Source organism: Mustelus asterias, chromosome 15 (assembly GCF_964213995.1).
Source record: "Mustelus asterias chromosome 15, sMusAst1.hap1.1, whole genome shotgun sequence".
In the NCBI taxonomy this organism is placed as follows: domain Eukaryota; kingdom Metazoa; phylum Chordata; class Chondrichthyes; order Carcharhiniformes; family Triakidae; genus Mustelus; species Mustelus asterias.
Window position 1 is genome coordinate 20556633 of NC_135815.1, and position 22561 is coordinate 20579193.

A 22561-nucleotide genomic window follows, 5' to 3' on the forward strand; every position below is an offset into this window, starting at 1 on the left:
AATTAGGAACCGTTATCAGCTGCATTTCCAGGAAATCCTCGGACTTGCAATACAATGGTTCCTGAAGAAAAATGTGCTGTAGGAAAATGTTACGAGAGTTCCTGGTTCAACTACTCTTTCAGGCAGGCAGTTCCAGCCTCTCCATACCCTCTGGATGAAGATGTTTCTCTTCAACTCTCCTCTTAGCCTTCAATCTCTTGCCTTAAATCTATGCCCCCTGTTTATTGATCCCTCTAATAATGGAAAAAGTGCATTCCTATCCACCCTATCTTTGCCCCTCACAATCTTGTACACCTCCATCAGGTCCCCTCTCAACCTTTGCTGCTCCAAGGAACACAGCCTATCCAATCTTTCCTCATAGGTCAGACCCTCCAGCCCAGACAGCATCCTGTTAAATCTTCTCCGCACCCTCTCCAGTGCAACCACATCCATCCTATACTGTGGTGACCAGAACTGCACACAGTATCCCAGTTGTGGCGTAACAAGTGTTTTGACCAGTTCCAGCATGATCTTCCTGGTTTTGTATTCTGTGCCTTCTCTAATAAAGGCAAGTATCGCGTATGCCTTCTTAATCAACTCATCTACCTGCGCTGCCACCTTTTGAGGACCTGTGGACATGTACTTAATGTCCTTCCGATGTTCAGGACGGCACATTAGCACAGTGGTTAGCACTGCTGCCTCTCGGCGCCAGGGACCTCTGTGCAATTCCGGCCTCAGGTCACTGTCTGTGTGGAGTTTGCACGTTCTCCCCTTGTCTGCGTGGGTTTCCTTCAGGCGCTCCAGTTTCCTCCCACAGTCCAAAGATGTGCAGGTTAGATGGATTGGCCATGCTAAATGGCCCCTTAGTGTCAGAGGGACTAGCAGGGTAAACGTGAGAGGTTATGGGGATAGGACCTGTGTGGGATTGTTGTTGGTGCAGGCGCGATGGGCTGAATGGCCTCTTCTGCACAGTAGGGATTTTATGATTCAGTTTTATCCAGGGACCTACCATTCATAGTGTAATCCTTTGCCTGTTCTCTTTCCAAGTGCATGACACCTCTCACATGTAAGAAGTCTTTTGACATCAGGTTAAAGTCCAACAGGTTTATTTGGAATCGTGAGCTTTCAGAGCGCTGCTCCCATCACTCACCTGATGAAGGAGCAGCGCTCCGAAAGCTCATGATTCCAAATAAACCTTTTGGACTAACCTGGTGTTGTGAGACTTCTTACTGTGCCCACCCCAGTCCAATGCCAGGTCTCCACATCATGCCTCTGTCTGTGTGCGTGTCTGTGTGCCACAATGTGTAGTCTAGTGCACACATTTGTGGTTATGTGAAATGTTTTGGGAGGTAGCTAAAATATTGCCTGGGTTAAGGTTATACAACGGAGCAATGCACGCCCGTAGCTGGGAAGCAAGGCATTAAGATTTCATTCTGCTGGAAACTGAGCGATTTATCCCTTTTATTCCAAACATTCAGGATGTGTTTTTTAACTTGTGCCACTTCATGGCATCAAGGGAGCTAATGTGTTTGCAAAATCGATATTTAACTGTTACAAATGTATGTTGACATTTGCTGTCAGAAGATAATCAAAGATGTCAATTTAACTTGACTTGCTATTTAGAAATAATTAATTGGTTTGCATTCCAATCTGATCCAGAAGCTGCTATATTGTGGCACGATCCTGCTTGTCACTATGATACCTCTTCTCTCTCTGGCTCATCATGTTCCTGCTATATCTCTGGTGCCTGAACTGAAAATATGATTTACTGGTTTATAAATGTCTCGGAGCTTGTTTTGCAAGCACTGACCATATGAAAGGAATAACAAGAGGTTATAACTTCATTTCGAATAGTGCTCCGACACCCACTCCTCCCCCTGAGCACAGTTAAGTCCTATTGGTAAAGCGATAAGAGGGACCATTGCCATACTAGTGGAGATATGCAGCTTGTACTAATGTTCCCTTGCCCCTCTGTAGCACTGCAGCGCACGGTTCACATCACTTGACTGAGGATTCTGTTTGTGACTAAATCGTTTGAAATGGATCACAAAAGTTGCGTTCTTTAAAGTCTTTTTCTTTAATCTTTTCTGTGTTGGCTCAAAGCTGATGGCGGTCATGCTATTTTTGATAAGTTTGAAACTTTTTAAAGGATTTTTGAAAAAACATTCTCACGAGAATGTAGTGTGCTTCACTTGTCATTGGGTTATAATAAATGCATGCTTTGGAGGCAGAGATGAAAGCAATTGCCCCCTCTAGTTTTGTAAGCTTGTGTATATTACTGCAGACACAATGGTTGTATCAAAATAGTTGACCTAAAGAAAATCAGCACCAGTGTATACATTTCCCATGCCTGATTTATTCAGTTTTATTGTATAATACGACGTGTGTGTTCCGAGGCTCATGTAGAATTTCTGGTTGTCTGTCCAAGTCCCAACTTATCATCCTGCACCCTGTCTCTTTCATATTGGCCACTTTGCTCAATGATCCTCAGATTCTTCTGAGTTTCTACTGTAGAAAATCATAGAATCCCTTCAGTGCAGGAGGAGGCCATTCAGCTCATCAAGCCTGCACTGACGACCATCCCACCCAGACCCAATCCATAATCCCACTTATTTACCCTACTAATCTCCCTGGTACTAAGGGACAATTTAGCATGGCCAGTCAACCTAACCTGCATATCTTTGGACATTGGAATCTCAGAATCCTGCAGACACAATTGGGCAAAATTTTCACATCCCGCCCACCATGGGAATTGTGGCAAGCGAGAAAGTGGACCATGCAAAGGTTCGTTGACCTTGGGTGGGATTTTCCGGTCTTGGGGCGAGCATGGTCGGAAAATCCCGCCCATGGTTTCATGTGGTAATATCCTATAAGACATGTTGACGCTCAGGAGTACTTGTCGTTTTGTTTGCCACCTTTTTTTCATACAGGCTGTGGTTCAATGGGTAACGCAGTTTCCCCCAAGGTTCTGGATTCAAGTCTCATTCCAAGGCTTAAGTGCAAAAGCCAAAGCTAACTCAAGTGCAGTACTGAGGGAGTGCTGCCCTGTCGGAGGTGCTATGTCTTTTGGATGAAGCATTAAATCGAGATTTTCTCTCCATCCCAATGCTGCCTGCTCAGGTGCATGTAAAAAGATTCCATGTCACCAAATTGAAGAAGACTAGGGGACTTATCCATGGTCCCCTGACCATTGTTTTTGCCTTGAGCAACATCACGACAAACGGGTTTCCTGGACATTAGCACATTGCTGGTTGTGGGAGCTTACTGCGCATAAATTGGCTGCTGCATTTCCTACTTTAAGTGACTACACTCCACTTCATTGGCTGTCAAGTGCTTAGAAACATCTGGTGGCTGTGAAAAGCACTATATAAATGCAATTTATTTCCGCATTGCACTGCAACTTCATACTTTTGAACTGGATTGGTTTCATTGGCTGAGCTGAGCCTGTTCTTAGTTACTGCAATGTGGGCTACAGTTTACCAATAGAGGATTCTATTTTCGAGCGATCAGTTCTAATAATTTGTAAGGTAACAGTCTAATCATAAACCTTAAAGACTAGAAGCACTTGGGTATGATTCCTAGTTTATGCTGCATTTTCTCTCTGCTGGTGTAGCGGTTGAGGTACAACTGTTGTCCTTGGTACTTTTGAACCACAAACTACAAAATATAAGGGCCTTATTGCAATCTGGTGATGCCCTCTGAGAAACGTATGTGACAACTTTGGGCAAGAACAGGTTTGTGTTCACATGCGGAATCTATTGCCCTGTTTACACACGCTGTCCGAATTCACAGTTGTTGACATTTTGCCTCAGTAGGAAATAGCGTCAAGGAAAGAGTAAAAGGCCATGAGGAGCGGAGTGGCGAGGTGGTGCTAGAGGCTGTTATCTGAATGTCCCGGTGAGAAGACTGGTTTGATACTCCAACCTGCTATGTTACAAATATGAACAAGACTGAGTCCAGAACGAACTTGAATTTCTGTAGCACCTTTCATAACCACGATGTTCCAGAGCAATTCGAATCACCTGAAGTACCTTTAGGTGTCGTCATTGCAGCAACCAAGTTCTGCACAGCAAACTTCCCCAAACAACAATGAAATAAATGACACATCATTGTCTTATTTTAGGTGTCAGTTGAGGGGGAAAATGTTGGCTGGAACACCATGGGGAGAACTCCTCTGCAATTGTGCAAATAACATTGGGGAATTGTGTGCGTGAGGGAAGACAGGAACATGACTAAAATGTTTCATGCGAAATATAGCATCTCTGACACTTGGTTTGGTGTCTCTAAATAAAGTGGGGGTGAAATAATATGGGGTCTGGTCTTGAGGGGGAACTCGTGCCTTCAGGTAACTAGCGTTAGGATTGAAAATGAGCTTACCTGTCTCATTCAGCCCACCAGCTTGACTGGGACAAGTGATCCTGGAAACGAAGTTGAGACAAAATGGTGAGAAAAGTCATTTCCTCAGTTGGTTAATGACTGAGTGAGATCACAAAACCTGTGGGCCAGACTGAAGGGAAGCAGTCTGTTTTGTGGTAACGGGCAATGGTGGGAGACCTAAAATTGGGGACGAGTACCACTTGAAATAAAAGACAAACCCACAATGGGATTAACTCTTACAGCAGCCCAAGAAACAAATTTGATGCATTCAGTTCTTTTACTGTGAACGAGCTGCCCCCACCCCCGCGAGCTCCAATGAACATGACGGTGGGATTTTCTGGCCATGTTTGGCCCAAGTCCGGGAAAAGCCCGCCCAGATCAACGGACCTTTGCATGATCCACTCCCTCACTCACTGCGATTCCCGTGGTGAGCGGGACGATAAAATTGCGCCTGACAGTTCCAAGTGAATATTTCAGCCAAGAATTAACCACCTCTGTCAATTTGCAAACAGTTATTTTGAAACCTCCAAACACTGTTCTTGTGTGTCAGGGTTTAAACCATACATCATTGGAAATGTTGCAGCCATTCTAAGATGGCATTGTTTTGTTTACTTTTTCCATGAAACTAAACCAGATGACCATGCCTCTGGCAAAGGGGGGGAAAAAAATTTGCCTGGATGTATCATGTCTGCATAAAAATCCTAGACCATATGGGTGTAATAAAAGTGGAAAGGGTAAATTATTCAGAAGATGAAATGCTTCCTAAATATTCAGACAGTGGCTATAAATCATAAATAATTATGAAGTAATGCATTCTTTTATAATAAGTGTGTGCTGTGATCATACCAAATTTTCCTCATGAGATTTCCTTGTATTTATGCAGAGGGTTTTATAGGGGCTTGAGTAAATAAGACGTCGTTAGTGGGTGGATTTTGGCCGTATAAGTGTGTTTTTCCATCTTTCAGTTGCAATGTTAAACTGCCTACTGAAGTGGCTGTTAAACATCCCATGGCACGCTTTTTACAAAAAGAGTAGGGGAGTTTTCCCGGTCTCTTGGCCAATATATTGCACAATACCCCATCTGTAAGACTGGATTATCTGGTCATTATCGTATTGCTGTTTGTTGGGCATTTGCTGAGCTCAAATTGGCTGCCACAATTCCTGCATGGTATTAGAAACTGCACTTCCAAAGAACACATCCGTGGCTGTAAAGTAACCGTGACGAGCACTATTAAAAACAAAAGCCTTTTACTAAAATTGGGTACAGTAAAATGAAATGAAATAATTGCAAATCCAAGTTATGTCTTCTGCTTCACTTGTCGCTGATCTGACATAGAGGAGTGAGATAACCTGAAATGATAATGCCACAAATATGTAGCTTCAATGAAAGATGTTTTGTGGAAGCGGGTATAGGCTCTTTGTTTAGAGGAGTTGGTTCAGGTTGAGAGTAGATTTTAGTCCAGTCACAATATACCAGCGTACCTTTACCAGGGACTGATTGACTGAGCTGCTACAAACTGACAATAGGAATGAGTGAGTGATAAGGGCAGCTGCTTCTCTGTAGCAAAGGAAAACTGAAGTTGACTGTTTCACTTCCATTGTCAAATTCAGAGTGACAATGAGTGATCTAGGGAATTGCGTGTCCTTTCAACTGAGAATCATTCTCTTCCTCCTTTTTCTCCCCACTTTTTCACATTTCCCCCTCTTTCTTTCTCCCTCCTTTCTTTCTCTCTCGCGCTCTCTCTCTCTCTGTCCCACACTCTTATTCTCTTTTTTTTTCTCTCGCTGTCACACTCTCTTTCTCCGTTGTCTCGCCCTCTCGCTTTTTCACGCTCCCCCCCCCCCCCTCCCCCCCACACACACCATTCCAGCCACCCCCACCTCTCTCTTAATAGGGTGACCTTGGCTGTTTGTTTGTTCGTCCCATGGACACCTGTTGTCCTTTATTTCTAGGACAGCTTTAGGAGAGACAGCCTGGGAATATCGTTGCCTATATCTCTTTTTTTTTTTATTGGTACTTTATTTCTAATCAAAAAAGCCGATTCAAATTGGGTCCAATCATGATCCCCACACAAGGAACAAACAAGGTCCGAGCTGATGAGACCGACTTTGCATCCCATCTTAGGCTTGATGAAACAAGATCCGGGATGAGGCATTGCACCCACTCCCGGGCTTGATCCGACACTTCATCTTAGCCGAAGGCTGGGATGGCTTTGAAAAATTGTTTACCTCATTTGACTACCCTGATCCTTTACTCAACTCTGGCTTGGGAAAACCATGATCGCAGACATCAGCGGATCCCCAGTGTAATGGGCTAGCCTCATCCCCTGCTTAATCAAGGTTTCACCCCTGAACGCACAATTACCCTCGCCCTGTGTTACCCTGATGGAAGTGCTGTCTTTTAGTTGAAACATTTAATCTGAGCAACCACCTATCTGTTAAGGTGGGTGGTGAAGAGATTTTTGACGACGTTGAAAGAGTTCTTCCAGTTCCCAGGCAATCTACGTTCCTCAAGCTCTGGATAAATACATCTATTTGGTTAGCTTTCCTCATTAACCATTTGTGGGACTTTGTCTGGAAGCTGATTGCTACAAAGCAATAATTACGCTTCAGGTATTTGTTAACTCTGACGTAACATCGGGTAAAGTAGGAAGCTACAACATACAAAATAAAGTGAGGAGCCATTCTACTATACTCTTCTATTCTACTGTAACAACAAAGAAAAAGTGAGGGAAAGAAAGAACTGAAAAAGAGTGAGAAATGCAACAGGAAAGTAGAAAGACGAAAATGTAAAATTTGGAATAATCTTGAACAGTTAACTGCCTACAGGAATTGGATTCCACAGTTTAAAGACTTAATTTCTGGACACCATAAGATTGAGTGGCATGTCAGGATGAGAAAGTACAGTGTTAAATTTCAACCTTGGATGTCTTGAGGCCGGTTTATTTATGGTGCGAATCCAGCAATTTCTCACTTTGTAGGAGGGTTAACAAGAGGGCGCAATCCCAATTTTACAAAGCTGAGAGTGGAGTATCGCAAATCGTCCGGCAATTTGTGACAGTTAGAAACCCTCCACATGTACATTCTTCACCACCAGTTGCTGGGTTCTGTATGTATTGATGATGGTGAATGCTGTGAAATCCCAGCAGTTTCTGGCCCATATTTCATTGTTGCATGGACCTAACTGCAGTTCATTTTGTCAGGTTAAAGGTTGGTAAGAATTGTTTTTGTTTTAAGAGATATAGCTCTTCAGGTTTTGAAACAGTTACTTGGTAGTACAGAACTTGAATATTGCTGAAAAGCAGGACTTGTCGCTGAAGCTTTTTGTCTTGCACTCATCAGAATAAGGGCAAGAGTGCCAAGATTCAAGAAATCACTTAAAATTTATATAACAGGACAATGCAGTCCTGATCACAGTGGTTAGCACTGCTGCCTCACCGCCAGATTCCCGCATGGGTCACTGTCTGTGTGGAGTTTGCACATTCTCCGCGTGTCTGTGTGGGTTTCCACCAGGTGCTCCGGTTTCCTCCCACAGTCCGAAGTTGTGCTGGTTAGGTGGATTGGCCATGCTAAATTGCCCCTCAGTGTCAGGGATTAGCTAGGGTAAATGCATGGGGTTATGGGGATAGAGCCTGGGTGGGATGTGGTCAGTGTAGACTCGACGGGCCGAATGGCCTCTCTGCGCTGTAGGATTCTATAACAAGTCAGTCCTGGCTGAGGATGTTGTATTAAAGTAGCAATGGGGTGTATAGGCTCCCTATATTTCCAGGTAATTCAAAAACAGTGCAAGGCATATGAATGTCACTTTTAGCGATTTGTAGAGGAGCCATGTTGCAAGCTGGACTGGTTATCTTAAATTGTTTGCTAGTGTAACTGTTGGCGCACTCAGCAAGTGCTGCCCAATCGTAGAATCACATCCAACAGCAGACATTTTTGTTTTGTATTTTGCAAGCACAGGGCATGGTCTGTATTCTGCTTATTACGGACATCCAGAGGTGCATGTTGTTTGGTCAGCAATCATTGGGATGTACAGCCTCCGTATCTAGAATCCCACTGGCACTGAAATTCATACATGATGTTGCTCAGTTTGTGTGGTAGACAGAATGTTTTTTTGTTTTGAATGGACGGCAGCATTCGGTTGGTGGAAAGTAATGGTGCAAAACAGATTATTTAACCGGTTCAAATTTTTGAGATGCTTCATTTTTTCGGTGGTGTTGGAGGTAAATTGTGATGATTGAAATTTGGTATTTGTGCATTTGTTCTGGTGAGTCCAAGATGAAAAGCCTAAACAACATGTCTGTCTTATCAGCAGTGTTCTTTAAGGTTTTGTATTCTTTAAGGCCATGTTTGGGCAGCACGGTGGCGCAGTGGTTAGCACTGCTGCCTCACAGCGCCAGGGATCTGGGTTCAATTCCCGGTTTGGGTAACTGTCTGTGCAGAGTCTGCACGTTCTCCCCGTGTCTGCGTGGGTTTCCTCCTGGTGCTCCGGTTTCCTCCCACAGTCCAAAGACGTGCCGGTTAGGTGCATTGGCCATGCTAAATTCTCCTTCAGTGCACCCAAACAGGTGCCAGAGTGTGGCGACTAGGGGATTTTCACAGTAACTTCATCGCAGTGTTAATGTAAGTCTACTTGTGACACTGATAAATTAAACTTTGGTAAGAAACACAGAACGTTTCTATCTTAAGCTATATTCTTCATATTTTGGGTCATATTTCAATTAAAAAAAAAAAAAAAATTTGTATAACTTGGGTGGGACTGTAGGAGGGTTGAATTATTTTAAATGTTAGCCCATCTCCTTCACACAGTAGAATTATTAGCTGAGCCACTGCTAGAGAACAATGTTGAAAAAGAAAAGGAGGTATAGAATTTTACAATTTAAAGTAATGATGGAGCTGTGGTGATGCTACAGGGTAACTTGAAAAGCAAAGCATAGGAGATGGGAACAGGAGGAGGCCATTTGGCCCTTTGAGCTTGCTCCACCATTCATCATGAGCATGGCTGATCGTCCAATTCAATAGCCTAATCCTGCTTTCTCCCCCAAATCTTTGATCTTATTTGCCCCAAGTGCTATATCCAGCCGCCTCTTGAATACATTCAATGTTTTGGCATCAACAACTACTTGTAGGTAATGAATTCCACGGCTCACCACTCTTTGGGTGAAGATCTCCTCGCCTCCATCCTAAATGGTCTACCCCAAATCCTCAAACTGTGACCCCTGTTTCTGGACTCCCCCCACCAAAGGGAATATCCTTCCTCCATCTACTCTGCCTCATCCTGTTAGAATTTTATAAGTCTGAGATCCCCCTCATTCGCCTGAACTCCAGCGAAAACAACCCTAACCTAGTCAATCTCTTTAGTGAATTGAAACAAGACTTTACAAATCAGAAATAGTGTTCCCTTCAGTCTTTTACACAACAGAAACTTCTCTCTTACTCTCGCATGCTTTCGACCTTTTTCCATTATTGCCTCAGCATCATGCTTTTCCAAGATGCCCCTTCTAGGGTGGGTTATGTACAGAATGTAAACCGACACGCTGGATGCAGACTCAAACGTTGGCTCCATTCTCTCTCCACAGATGCTGTCAGACCTGTTGAGATTTTCCAGCATTTTCTGTTTTGGTTTCAGATTCCGTAGTAATTTGTTTTGACCCCAGTGTCTCAAGCTTTTCATATCCCCAGTTTCCGCTTGTTGCACAATGATTTTCTTAGCTTCCTGGCACTAATGAAAATATTTGACTTGCGTGTTTGGAATTTTCATGCTGTGACTTTCCCTGGAAGCTGGTGCTGGAAGCATGCAGGATATGGTGGGTCAGACATGCTTGAAGTGGTTCCACACTCCAGAGATGCTGCCAGCTTGTCTCCCCTGCAGAGCCGCAGCATTCTGGGTTTGTTTGTAACTCAATCACCAAGAAATCCACATCAAAGTGAGACAGTGCAATCTGACTGGTGGCATGTGGGATCCTCAAATTATGCATGGGGGGAGGAATTCTATGATAAAATAGGAATCTCTGTCATTGCTAAACAGTTTGCCTTTCCCAAAAACAAACTCTCTTCCTGGATCTTCCCTTTCCACTGACTGTACCATCAGGGAAATGACAAAAGTTGATCTATTGGACCCTTTAATTTGTAAATTACCCTCAGCTTGGCTTGGCTGGTAACATGCTCAACTCTAGGCTAGAAGATGAGTGAAAGCCCACAACAATCATGGTTGTTACTTTTTAAACAACTAACAGCCTGAATTAGAAAAAAAAACACAAGAATAAAGAACTAGGAGCAGGAATTTACAATTCCACCCTTGAGCCTGCTCTGCCATTCAATATGATCATGGCTGATCTCATCTCAGCCTCAACTCTACCAACCGACCCATTCTCCATAACCCTTCAACCCGTTACTAATTAAAAATCGGTCCATCTTCACTTTGAGTAAACTTAATGTCTCAGCATCCACTGCACTCTGGAGTAGTGAATTCCACAGATTCACAATCCTTTGCGAGAAATAATTTCTCCTCATCTGTTTTAAATCCCCTTATCCTAAAACTATGACCTCTTGTCCTAGATTGCTCCACAAGAAGAAGCATTCTCTCTGTCTACCCTGTCAATCCTCTTTAGCATTTTATGTACTTTAATTAGATTACCCCTCATTCTTCTGAACTCAAGAGTCTGGACCTAAATTGCTCAATTTCTCTGAGACAAACCCTCCATCTCTAGAGTCAGTCTGGTGAATGTCCTCTGAACTGCCCCCAATGCAACTACATCCCTCCTGAAGTAAGGAGACCAAAACTCTGCACAATACTCCAGGTGTGATCTCACTAATGCCTTGTACTGTTGTGTCTATATATGCCCTGTTTGTGAACCGAACTCTTCACTCACCTGATGAAGGGGCAGCGCTTCAAATGCTCATGCTACCAAATAAACCTGTTGGACTTTAACCTGGTGTTGTGAGACTACTCATTGTACTGTTTCAGCAACATTTCCCTATTTGTATACTCTACCCCTTCAGCACAAAAGTGGAAACCCAAAGGTAAAAGATGTTTGACTTGCCCAGATTGGTGAATATGGGATCCCCTTCTATCTCCCCCCTCTCAATTCTCTCAGAATAATTATACTCCATCTGAAATAGAAATGCCCTCATTTTTCACTGAAACCATCATGTGCTTGTGTTTGGGTTTGTAGATCGTGAAGATATATAATACAGGAGCATATTGGTATTTTAAGATAGTCCTTATGAATTTTGTTCTAAGAAAAGTCCTGAGCTAAGTTTTGATTTCAACTGTATTGCGATGAAGATCCCAATAATTTGTTGGCTTCCTTTTGATACTTCTTGCAAGCTGTGCCCAGCATACCTTCTAATTCTATCTTTAACACTCATTCTATGCTTCTAAAACTTCATTCTAACTATTTTAAACTTTAATAATGCTCACTACGTTCTGCGCTCTCTTCTTCTCTATGATGGCCTGCTTTCTGTATAGCATGCAAGAAACAATACTTTTCACTGTATACTAGTACATGTGACAAATCAAATCAAAATATTATTCCAAAAGAAAACTTGATTCGCCTTACATTTTAACCTCCATATTCTGAATCTCTTATTCATTCGTGAAACATGGGCTGGCCAACTTTAATTGCCCATCCCTAGTTGCCCTTAAACTGAGTGGCTTGCTACACTATTTCAGAGGGTAGTTGAGAGTCAACCACATTGCTGGGGCTCTGGAGTCGCATGTAGGCCAGACCAGGTAAGGACGGCAGATTTCCTTCCCTAAAGGACATGTGTGAACCAGGTAGGTTTTTCTAATAATCGACAATAGTTTCATGGTCATCAGTAGATTCTTAATTCCATGTTATTTTTAATTGAATTCAAATTCCATCTGGCAGGATTCGAACCAGGGTCCCCAGAACATTTAGCTGAGCTTCTGGATTAACAGTCTAGCGATAATATCACTAGGCCATTGCCTCCCCGTAATTCACCAGAGAAAATCTCCACAGCACATCCAGCCCAGCAGTCATTCCCTATTTGTGAGTTGTCATTACAAGTATCCATTTTCATTCGTGAACTAGGATCATTCCATTTTTGTAAAACTCTTTTATTTTTTAAAAGGCCAGGTCTCCATTTTGTGTCTCTTGCTTCAAATGACTCCACTATTGCTAGTTAGAGTTAACCATATCAGTCAAATTTATTGTACGTAATATAAAGTAATACTTTTGGCTCCTCGGGCAGCAGCCATATATTGAAACTATTAAATGTTTAAGCCTTCATAAATAAAACAGTTGACTCAAATGGCTTCAGAGATGTGCTAATGGAAAATATTATAAATTCCTATGCTTGTGCACATTGTACATTCTTGCAAATGTCTCAGCATTCTTTGTCTTTAAAACATGACTTTTGTGGTGATGTGCTCATTAAAAGGATATAATGAAATGTTTGTTTTCCTGTGTTGCAGACAGTCTTGTATTATATCGATGAACGATATCTGCATCACACTTTTTCTGGAATGTAATACTTCAGTGGAACTGTTTTCAATTAGAAAACGTTTAACTTCCAACTCTTTTTATTTGAACAGATCTGTAATAAACACGTCTCAGCAATCCTTTGTACTGCAATCAGTCTGGCCACCATTTGCCAGCAAAAGTCACTCCCTGGGGGTAATCTCCTTTAACCTCCCTGTCTCTTTATCCTTTTCACCGGATTTTCGAGCCCACACTTCTGGTCTTTGAGCTACTGGCCCACTTCATCACCTTGCAGATTGTTCATTCCCCTGAGACCGGGGTCACCCCTCTCCCACATCCTTATTTTGAATGAATGTATCAACATCCTGTGAGTAATCAAATCCTGGTTCCTGACTTATCCTTCTCCACCAACTGATCCAGCTGCTCACTTCCTGAAACCCAAATAGTTCGGAGAGATAAAGATAACTACAAACTCCTCTAATGGATGAACAACTGTAATATTTAGCACTGGGTGCCTCACAGCGCCAAGGGACCCAGGTTTTATTCCTGGCTGGGGTCGCTGTCTGTGTAGAGTCTGTGCATTCTCCCCAGTGCTCCGGTTTTCTCCCACAGTCCAAAAGACGTGCTGGTTAGGAGCATTGGCCATGTTAAGCTCTCCCTCAGTGTACCCAAACAGGCACCAGAGTGTGATGACCAGGGGATTTTCACAGTAACTTCATTGCAGTGTTAATGTAAGCCTACTTGTGACACTGATAAACTTAAAGAGCTTCACCACTAATGCAAAATGTGTACAATTCATGAAAATCTTCAGAGCCAAGATTGAAATTGTCTGCTTCTTCTATCTTCTCAATCCCTGTCTCCACCCCTTGCTTTCCCTTGCCTCAGCATATCTATTTTTAACTCTTCTTGCACATTCTGTCCTGCCATGCTCTTTTAACCAGGGTCATTTTTTTGCCACCTGTCACCTTGACCTCTCCCATTGATGCGGCTGATTAGACAATGATTCCTTCGAACCCCATGTGACTTGATGCTTGGTTATATTATCAACGACTTATTCTGTGTATTTTTTTACTTTTATTCTTTCATGGGATGTGAGCATCACTGGCTAGGCCAGCATTTGTTGTCCATTCCTAATTGCCCTCGAAGATGATGGACAACTGCTTTGAACTGCTGCAGTTATTATATTGTAGGTAAGCCCACAGTGCTGTTAGCAAAGGAGTGCTCGGATTTTGAATCAACAACAGTGAAGGAACGGCATTGTAGTTCCAATTTAGGATACTGAATGGCTTGGAGGGGAACTTGCAGTTGGTGGTGTTCCCATGTATCTGCTGCCCTTGTCCTTCTAGATGGTAGAAGTTGTGGGTTTGGAAATGCGATAGTAGGAACGTTGGTGAGTTTCTGCAGTGCATCTTGTATATGGTGTGCACTGCTGCCCATTGTGCATTGGTGGTGGAAGGAGTGAATATTTAGTTATGATCTCGCAGATATTATCAAGCGGGCTGCTTTGTCCTGGATGGTGTCAAGCTTCTTGAGTGTTGTTGGAGCTGCGTTCATCCAAATGGAAAGTATTCAATTACTCCAAACCCATGTCCACTTCCATCTAGAAGGACAAGGGCAGCAGCTACATGGGAACACCACCACCTGCAAGTTCCCCTCCAAACCACTCCCCATCCTGACCTGGAATTATATTGCCGTTCCTTTGCAGTCACTCGGTCAAAATCCTGAAATGCCCTCCCAAACGGCATTGTGGGTCAATCCACAGCATGTGGACTGCAGTGTTTCAAGAAGGCAGCTCAGCACCAGCTTCTTAAGGGCAACTAGGGATGGGCAGTAAATGTTGGCCCACAAATGAATAAAGAAAAATCACATTCCTGATTTGTGCCTTGTAGATGGTGGGCAAGCTTTGGGCAGTCAGAAGATGAGTTAATTGTCACAGAAATTCCAATCTCCTGTTGTAGTCACAGTATTGGTATGGCTGGTCCAGTTCAGTTTCTGGTCAATGCTAACCCCTAGAATGTTGATGGCAGGGAATTCAGCAATGGTAATGTTGTTGAATGTCACAAGGGGAGATGGTTAAATTCTCTTTTATTGGAGATGGTCGTTAGCCGGCACTTATGTGATGTGAATGTTGCTTGTCACTTATCAGCCCAAGCCTGAATGTTGTCCAGGTCTTGTTGCATATGAATATGGACTGTTTCAGTATCTGAGGAGACATGAATAGTACTGAATGCTGCGCAGTCATCATCAAGCATCTTCCCACCTTATGATAGAGGGAAGGTTTTTGATGAAGCAGCTGAAGATGGTGGGTTACCCTGAGGAACACCTGCAGTGATGTCTTGGACTATGGTGATTGCCCTCCAAAAACAACAACCTGGGTGGCATAGTGGTTAGCACTGTTGCCTCACAACACCAGGGACCCAGATTCGATTCCAACCTCGAGTGACTGAGGAGTTTGCACATTCTCCCCTTGTCTGTGTGAGTTTCCTCTGGGTTCTCTGGTTTCCTCCAACAGTCCAAAGATGTGCAGGTTAAGTTGTTTGGCCATGGTAAATTGCCCCATAGTGCCAGGGGGATTAACAGGGTAAATATGTTTTGTTACGGGGATAGGGCCTGGATGGAATTGTTGTCGGTGCATGCTCGATGGGCCAAATTGCCTCCTGCACTGTAGGGATTCTATGAATCAACTTCCTTTGTGTTAGATGTGACTTGAATCAGTGGAGATTTATCCTGATTCCCATTGACTTCAATCTTGCCTGGGATCCTTGATGCTACACCCGCTAAAATGCCACCTTGGTGTCAAAGGCAGTAAGGCTCACCTCACCCATTGCATTCAGCTCCTTTATTCCTATTTGGACCAAGGTTGAGGTTAGGAGCCGAGTTTCCTTGGCAAAACCCAAACTGTATCAGTGAGCAGGTTACTGCTGAATACGTGCTGCTTGCTAGCACATTTCATCACTTTGCTGATGATTGAGGGTAGACTGGGTGATAATTGGCCAAATTGGATTTGTCCTGTTTTCTGTGTGCAGGACATACCTGGGCAATTGTCCACATTGTTGGACAGATGCCAATGTTATAGCTGTACTGGAGCAAGTTGGCTAGTGGTGTGGCTGGTTCTGGATCATGGGTCTCTAGCGCTAGAGCTGGGATCTAATCGGGGCTCATTGTCTTTGTGGATGCACGGGTATTATTTCTCTTCCTCCTGCTGCCATTAATGTCTCTTCTCAATAAGCCTTTAAAAGGACAAATCACTTGTGTCGGAATCTTGAAATGCATGCAGTAATGTGAATAGCTGAAATGGATTATGTTAGCCTAACTCGCTGCCCAAGAACTTTTTTATTGTTCAGGTGATGTGCCTGGGCCAGCACTTATTGCCCATCCCTAATTGCTTTGGAACTGATCGGTTTTGGTAGGCCATTTTTGAAGGGTATTTAAGACACTGAAGTTGCATGTAGGCCAGACTGGGTAAGGATGGCAGATTTCCTTCCCCAGTGAACCATATGGGTTTTGGCAATGGTTTTCTGGTCATGAGTAGACTTTTTGATTCCATGTTTTAATTCAATTCAAATTTCACCATCTGCCATGGTCATTACCCTGGGTACCCAGTATTGCTCTTGCAAGAGAGCCAGTACAGAGACAGCAGGCTGAATGGCCTCCTTCTGTGCTGTAACTATTCAATGAATCTATGTATTGTGGGACTGGATCAGCAGGCCACAACAATATTTTAACTCGTGCATTTTGCATTTGATTGGCTGATGCCAGGCAGAGTGATGGTAAGAACACTGCAAAATCTCAAAATTATCCAGGCCTTGGAACTCCAAGAGCATGGACAGCGTCTCTACTTCATATTGCTCCCAACGGTACTGGGTGAGAATGACTTTGCCTAGAATCAACTTCTTTGCCCTCCTTTGCAGTCAGATAACTTGCTGATTTTAAAAAAATTATTCATTCATGAGATGTGGACGTTGCTGGTTGGACCAGCACATATTGTCCATCCCTGAGGGCATTTAAGAGTCAACCACTTTGCTGTGGCTCTGGAGGCACATGTAGCCCAGACCGGGTAGGGATGGCAGATTTCCTTCCCTGAAGGACATTAGTGAACCAAATGGGTTTTTAATGACAATCGACAATGGTTTCATGGTCACTATTAGACTTTTAATTCCAGACTTTTATTGAACTCAAATCTCGCCATCTGCCATGGTGGGATTCGAACCCAGGTCCTCAGAGCATTACCCTGGATCTCTGGGTCGCTTGTCCAGTGACCATACCACTATGCCACTGCCTCCCCAAAATGCTCACTGTTTCAGCATTAATGGTATATAATGGCCAAACCAACAGGGCAGTGTAACCCAGTGAGAAGTTAATACCTTGCGAGAAAGAGAAAGTTGGCATTTTATATAAAAATATTTCTTTAAAAAGGAGCTGAAGGCTTCAGTTAAGGGTGAGGTGTGACCCAGGCAAACTTGTGCAGCTCTGAAGCCGGGAGAGCTGGAATATTAATTGAAACCAATGAAACTGCGAGGCGAAAGTGCCCGCCCTAACGTTGAGAAAAAGCCAGGCAGATCTGTAAAGATGATCTGCCATTGAAGCAGCAAATAAAGATCAGGCTTGTTGCAAGACACAGGGCATGATCAGATGCAAGTCGCATATCCCTAATAAATAGGGATTATCAAATAGGATTTAATTGATGAACTTTTCTTTTCTGTAGAGAGCACAGCAAGAGGAGTTGGAGAAAATTGAGAAGCAGATGCAAAAGTCATCCAAAGACAATGCCAAGCCGCTGGACAAGCCTGAACAGTAAGTGTTCTTCCAGCAGCATTTAATCCTTTTGAGGTCTGTTGTGTCTCAACTGCCAATGTCACACGTTGGTTCAGATGTTTTATTGCTTGTTGGCATTCACAGGGGGAGACTGGAGCTCTCCAATTTTGGAAGCAAGTTATGACGGACTATTCTTTTCCCATCAGGTTCCTCTATGAGTTGGCTCAAATTGTCAATTTCTCCGAACGGGTTTTTTGCATCCTTTTCCAGTCCACCTTCTTAGAAAATATCGCTGCTATCAACCGTAAGCTGGAAACAATGGACAAGTTGTGCAAGGTAGGTCTCTCTGCACGGAAGAGAATATACAGCCCAGTCTCATCGTAAACCTCCAAGGCTGCTGAGTCTTTACTCAGCCTTTTTAACGTTGCCTTTTATGGTTTGTTGAAGAAGTTTATATAAAACATTCACTTCCTAACGTACACAGTTCTGCGCTGTCTTTAAGACCATTGTATTGATGCCGCGGGGAAATGTGTGGACTAAACCATTTGAAGACTTTTACGGGTAAAAAATGCAAATGCGTAGGTTAGGAGGTCGGGGGGAGGGTGTGGTATTTGAAACTTTTATTTGAAACTCACAAAAGAAGAAGGTGGGGAAAAAAATCAACTTTTAAGATGTTTGGGAATAGTTTGCCATAATAAATGGTGAGTGTTACTTAATAGGTCTTTGTGTAAACAGTGTCACTGACTGTTAAAACAGGCTTGACATCTCGGACAAGGTATAAACGCAGCATTACATGAGCGTTCAATTCCTGAGGGAGGCATGTGGGTTCTCTTGCAAAGCCATCTATTCCTGTGTTTTTCCTTGTACATTTATATAATTTGGTGGTATATCTGTCAGATCATCTTTTTGGTTTTAGTAAGTACAAACTTTAAAACCCTTGTATGCTGTTCACTGCCATTAGTAAGTAACTATGGAGTCTGGCTGGCATCTTTATCTGGCCCAGACACTAGTTTTAGCAAGATGAGAACTGGTGGTACACCAAGATTTGTGAGATGGTGCCATCAATTTCACATTTAAATTTACATATGTCTGAACCACCTTTCAGAAAGGTACTTGTACCAATTTGGTTCCACAGCCATTGGTGTCTAATTGCTGTAAAAAGCCTAACTCAAACAGTCCTGTGCTCCAAGAAGCAAAATGCTTGCTATTATGTAGTATACTTGGAACAGTGTCTGTGTGGCATGGATCTGAGGTAAAATGATGGTAAAATAATTGGACAATGATTAGGCAAAGGTCTTTAAATTTCATAACTTTTTTAAAACCCAAGTAAAGGCTTCTTTTGAGGAATGTTTGATTTGGAAACGCTGGATTTGGATACAATTCTAAAAATAGTGGAAACAATTATATTGCTTCATCCTGTGTTGGTTGGTACTTCCTGATTCAGTTTTTGCTTCTGATATAGTGTCAACTTGCAGGTAACACCTTTAGTACCGGCACTTGAATGGTATTATAACCATTAGTTTGAGTGCTAAAGGCCAGTTGTTAGAGCCTTTGGGCAGATGCAGAAGTAAGTGAGGGACAATGGTGGCGAGGAATGTAGGAAGTGTTCAAAGATGTCCTTGTCAGTGATTAAAACATAGGATAGAGTGGACCAGAAGATAAAACCGTCAAGGGCATGATCCTATGCATAGATAGAATAGTTATTTTGAGGAGGTAGTATCAGGAGGACCATGAATTTAGATGAAGTTTGAGGGGCAGTAATCATATCATTACAACATTTAGGTTGGCTATAGAATGAAGCCATCCAGATTTTAAAAAAATATGTACATAATTGCCAGAGGGAGGGCCAATTTCAATGGAGTGAGAAGGACCAGTCCCAGGTAAATTGGAATCGAAGATTGGCAGGCAAAACGGTAATGGAATAATGGACTTCCTTTAACCCCGCCCCATTCCCCAATGGGAATGTAAGACAAAGTAAGAGTTTTAACAACACCAGGTTAAAGTCCAACAGGTTTATTTGGTAGCAAATGCCATTAGCTTTCGGAGCGCTGCTCCTTCGTCAGATGGAGTGGATATCCACTCCATCTGACGAAGGAGCAGCGCTCCGAAAGCTAATGGCATTTGCTACCAAATAAACCTGTTGGACTTTAACCTGGTGTTGTTAAAACTCTTGCTGTGTTTACCCCAGTCCAACGCTGGCATCTCCACATAATGTAAGACAAATAGAGTCAGAGCTCTGTGGAGTAAGCTGAAACTGAGAAAGGGTCTATACGATCGATGTAAGGCGGATAATGGAATTGATAAACAGGCTGAGTTTGGAAATTTCAGTGGAGAATTAAAGAAAAGAAATGGGAAGTATAGAGAGTATGGGAATAGATTGACAACTAATATAAAAAGGGAATCTAAAATCTTTGAGGCTTGTAGTGAAAAAGGGTGATAAAAGGAGTAGTGTCGATTAGTGCATAAAAAGAGGATTTCGCTTGAAGCCAGAGAGCATGGATGAGGCAGTAAATGAGGACTCTCCCTTTACCAAGGAAGAAGATGGTGCCAAAATTGTAGTGAAGGAGAAGGTAGTTGAGATACTGGATAAGCTAATCATTAAAGAGGAGATGTTAGAAAGGCTGGCTACACTTAAAGCTGATGAGTCTCTAAGGCTGGATCAGATGCATTCAAGGATACCAAAAGAAATAAGGGTGGGAATTGCAGAGGCATAGGCCATAAACTTCCAATCCTCCTTGGATACCAGAGAACTGGAGAATTGAAAATATTGCATCCTTGTTCGAAAAAAGGGTGCAAGGATAATTGAAGCAACTACAGGCCAGTCGGTTTAACCTTAATGGTGGGAACCGGGACAAAATTAACAAGTCACTTGGGTTGACTAAAGAAAGCCAGGACAGCATTTTTTCCGAGGGTAAATTGTGTTTAATTAATTTACTTGATATTTTTTATGAACCAGGCGAAACATAAAATAAAGGATACAATTCTAAAGTGCAGAATTTGCACATTCTCCCTGTGTGTGTTTGGGTTTCCTCCGGGTGCTCCAGATTCTTCCCACAGTCCAAAGATGTGTAGGTTAGGTGGATTGGCCATGCTAAATTACCCCTTAATGTCCCAAGATGTGTAGGTTAGAGGGATTAGTAGGGTTAAGGGACTGGGGCAGAGGGTGGGCTTGGGTAATGTGCTCTGTCAGAGAGTCGGTACAGACTCAGTGGGCCGAATGGCCTCCTCCTGCACTATAGGGATTCTATAGAGGGGATAATGAGTAGAGGACCTTCTGGCTATATGTGCAAAAATAGTTGAAGGTGGAGCGTAGGTTGAGAAAGCAGTTAATAGGGCATGTGGGGTATGTGTTTTGTGAATAGAGGCAGAGGACATTATAAAAGCCCTGGTTTGGCCTCAAACTGGACTATTGTGATAAATTCTGCTCACCACACTTTAGGCAGGGTGTGAAGACATTAGAGAGGATACAGAAAAGACTTACAAGAATGTTTCCAAGGAAAAGGGACTTCAGCTACAGAAACTGGCAAATGCTGGGATTGTTCTTTTTGGAGAGGTGAAGGTTTGAGAGGAGATTTGATAAGAGATGTTCAAATTCATGATGCGTCTGGACAGAGCAAATCTTCCCATTGCCGGAAGATTTAAAAACCAGAGAACAGCAAATTAAGGTGATTGGTTAAAGAACCAGGAAAAGGTTAAGATCCAGAATGCACGGCTCAAGTGTATGGTGGAGACAGATTCAATTGTTGCTTTCCAAAGGGAATTAGATAATTGCGTGAAGAGGAAAAAAAACTTGCAGGACTGCAGGGGCAAGGGAGAAGGAGTGGGCCAAGCTGAGCTGCTCTTGCAGAGAGCAACATGTACACAATGGGCTCAATGGTCTATTTTTAAATGCTTGCAATTATTCTGTGAAATCATTTGAGGAGGAGAAGTGAAGAGGCTGAGATGGGGAAACAGGGCGGAGAGAAGAGCATCTTGGGGTGGTGCTGGTGGGAGAGGGGTGGGTGGTGAGGTAAGCTGGAATGAGACTTGGGGCAATGAAGAAAAATTAGGTGGGTGGAACAGGGCGATGTTCTCCAAGGATGAAAAATTCCAAGGAGTCGTGGGGACCAAAAAGTGCACAGGGCCTTTCTGCTGGTGATTTGGGCGGGTCAGTTGGTGCATATGGTATTGTGAGGCGAAGGAGGCCTTTGATAAACATGAGATATCACCGCAGTGAAGCAAATGTTGGCCAAAGCTAGAGCATCAATGTAATCGGCCTCGGTAAGATTATAGGTGGCAAAACAGGTTTATAGATGGTAAAGTCATAAGGTTACCAGGTAATTTACTTCTGATAAATTTTATTTCAAGAAAGCATCGTGTTTGACATACTGATGCAATGGAGAACATCGTTATTAATAGAGAATGGTAGTGCAATTCTGGTCTTGACTTGCGTGGTTGTCTTGTAACATCACTAAGTACTGCATGAATTCAAAAGCTGACGTTGTCAGAACACCTTCCACAAACCTTGGCCCTCTAAAGACCAGTTTAAGGAAAATTTGTTGATCTACTTGAATTAATGCTACCATCGACTGCACTCATCGTGCACCTCCTGTGAAAATTCCCCTCCTGGAGGACTATGGAAGAAACCTTGCCAAGTATCAAGTGTTGCCTCGTTTATTGCTTGACATTTTGTAATTTAGGAAAAATGACTTGCGTTTGAACCAAAACTCTTGATTCGGCGTTCAAAAGGGTCAACTTCAGCACATTGGCCTTACAATGATGCACTGATATCAGGAACCAATATAGAGTATGGGAAGAAATTGACAGCTTATATAAAAAGGGAATCTAAAATCTTTGAGGCTTGTAGCAAAAAGGATGATAAAAGAAGTAGTGTCGATTAGTGCATAAAAAGAGGATTTTGCTTGAAGCCAGAGAGCATGGATAAGGCAGTAAATGAGGACTCTGCCTATACCAAGGAAGAAGATGGTGCCAAAATTGAAGTGAAAGAGAAGGTAGTTGAGATACTG

The 22561-nt window shown here is 42.9% G+C and overlaps 1 protein-coding gene across 1 annotated transcript in view; it reads left to right on the top strand.

Annotated features, from left to right (window-relative positions):
• fmn2b (formin 2b) overlaps positions 1-22561 on the top strand; it is a 415410-nt gene that overhangs the window by 241219 nt on the left and 151630 nt on the right. Inside the window, exons 13-14 of the mRNA XM_078230648.1 lie at positions 17506-17594; positions 17762-17891. Of these exons, the coding sequence (XP_078086774.1) occupies positions 17506-17594; positions 17762-17891 (219 nt within the window). The remainder of the gene's footprint in view (positions 1-17505; positions 17595-17761; positions 17892-22561) is intronic.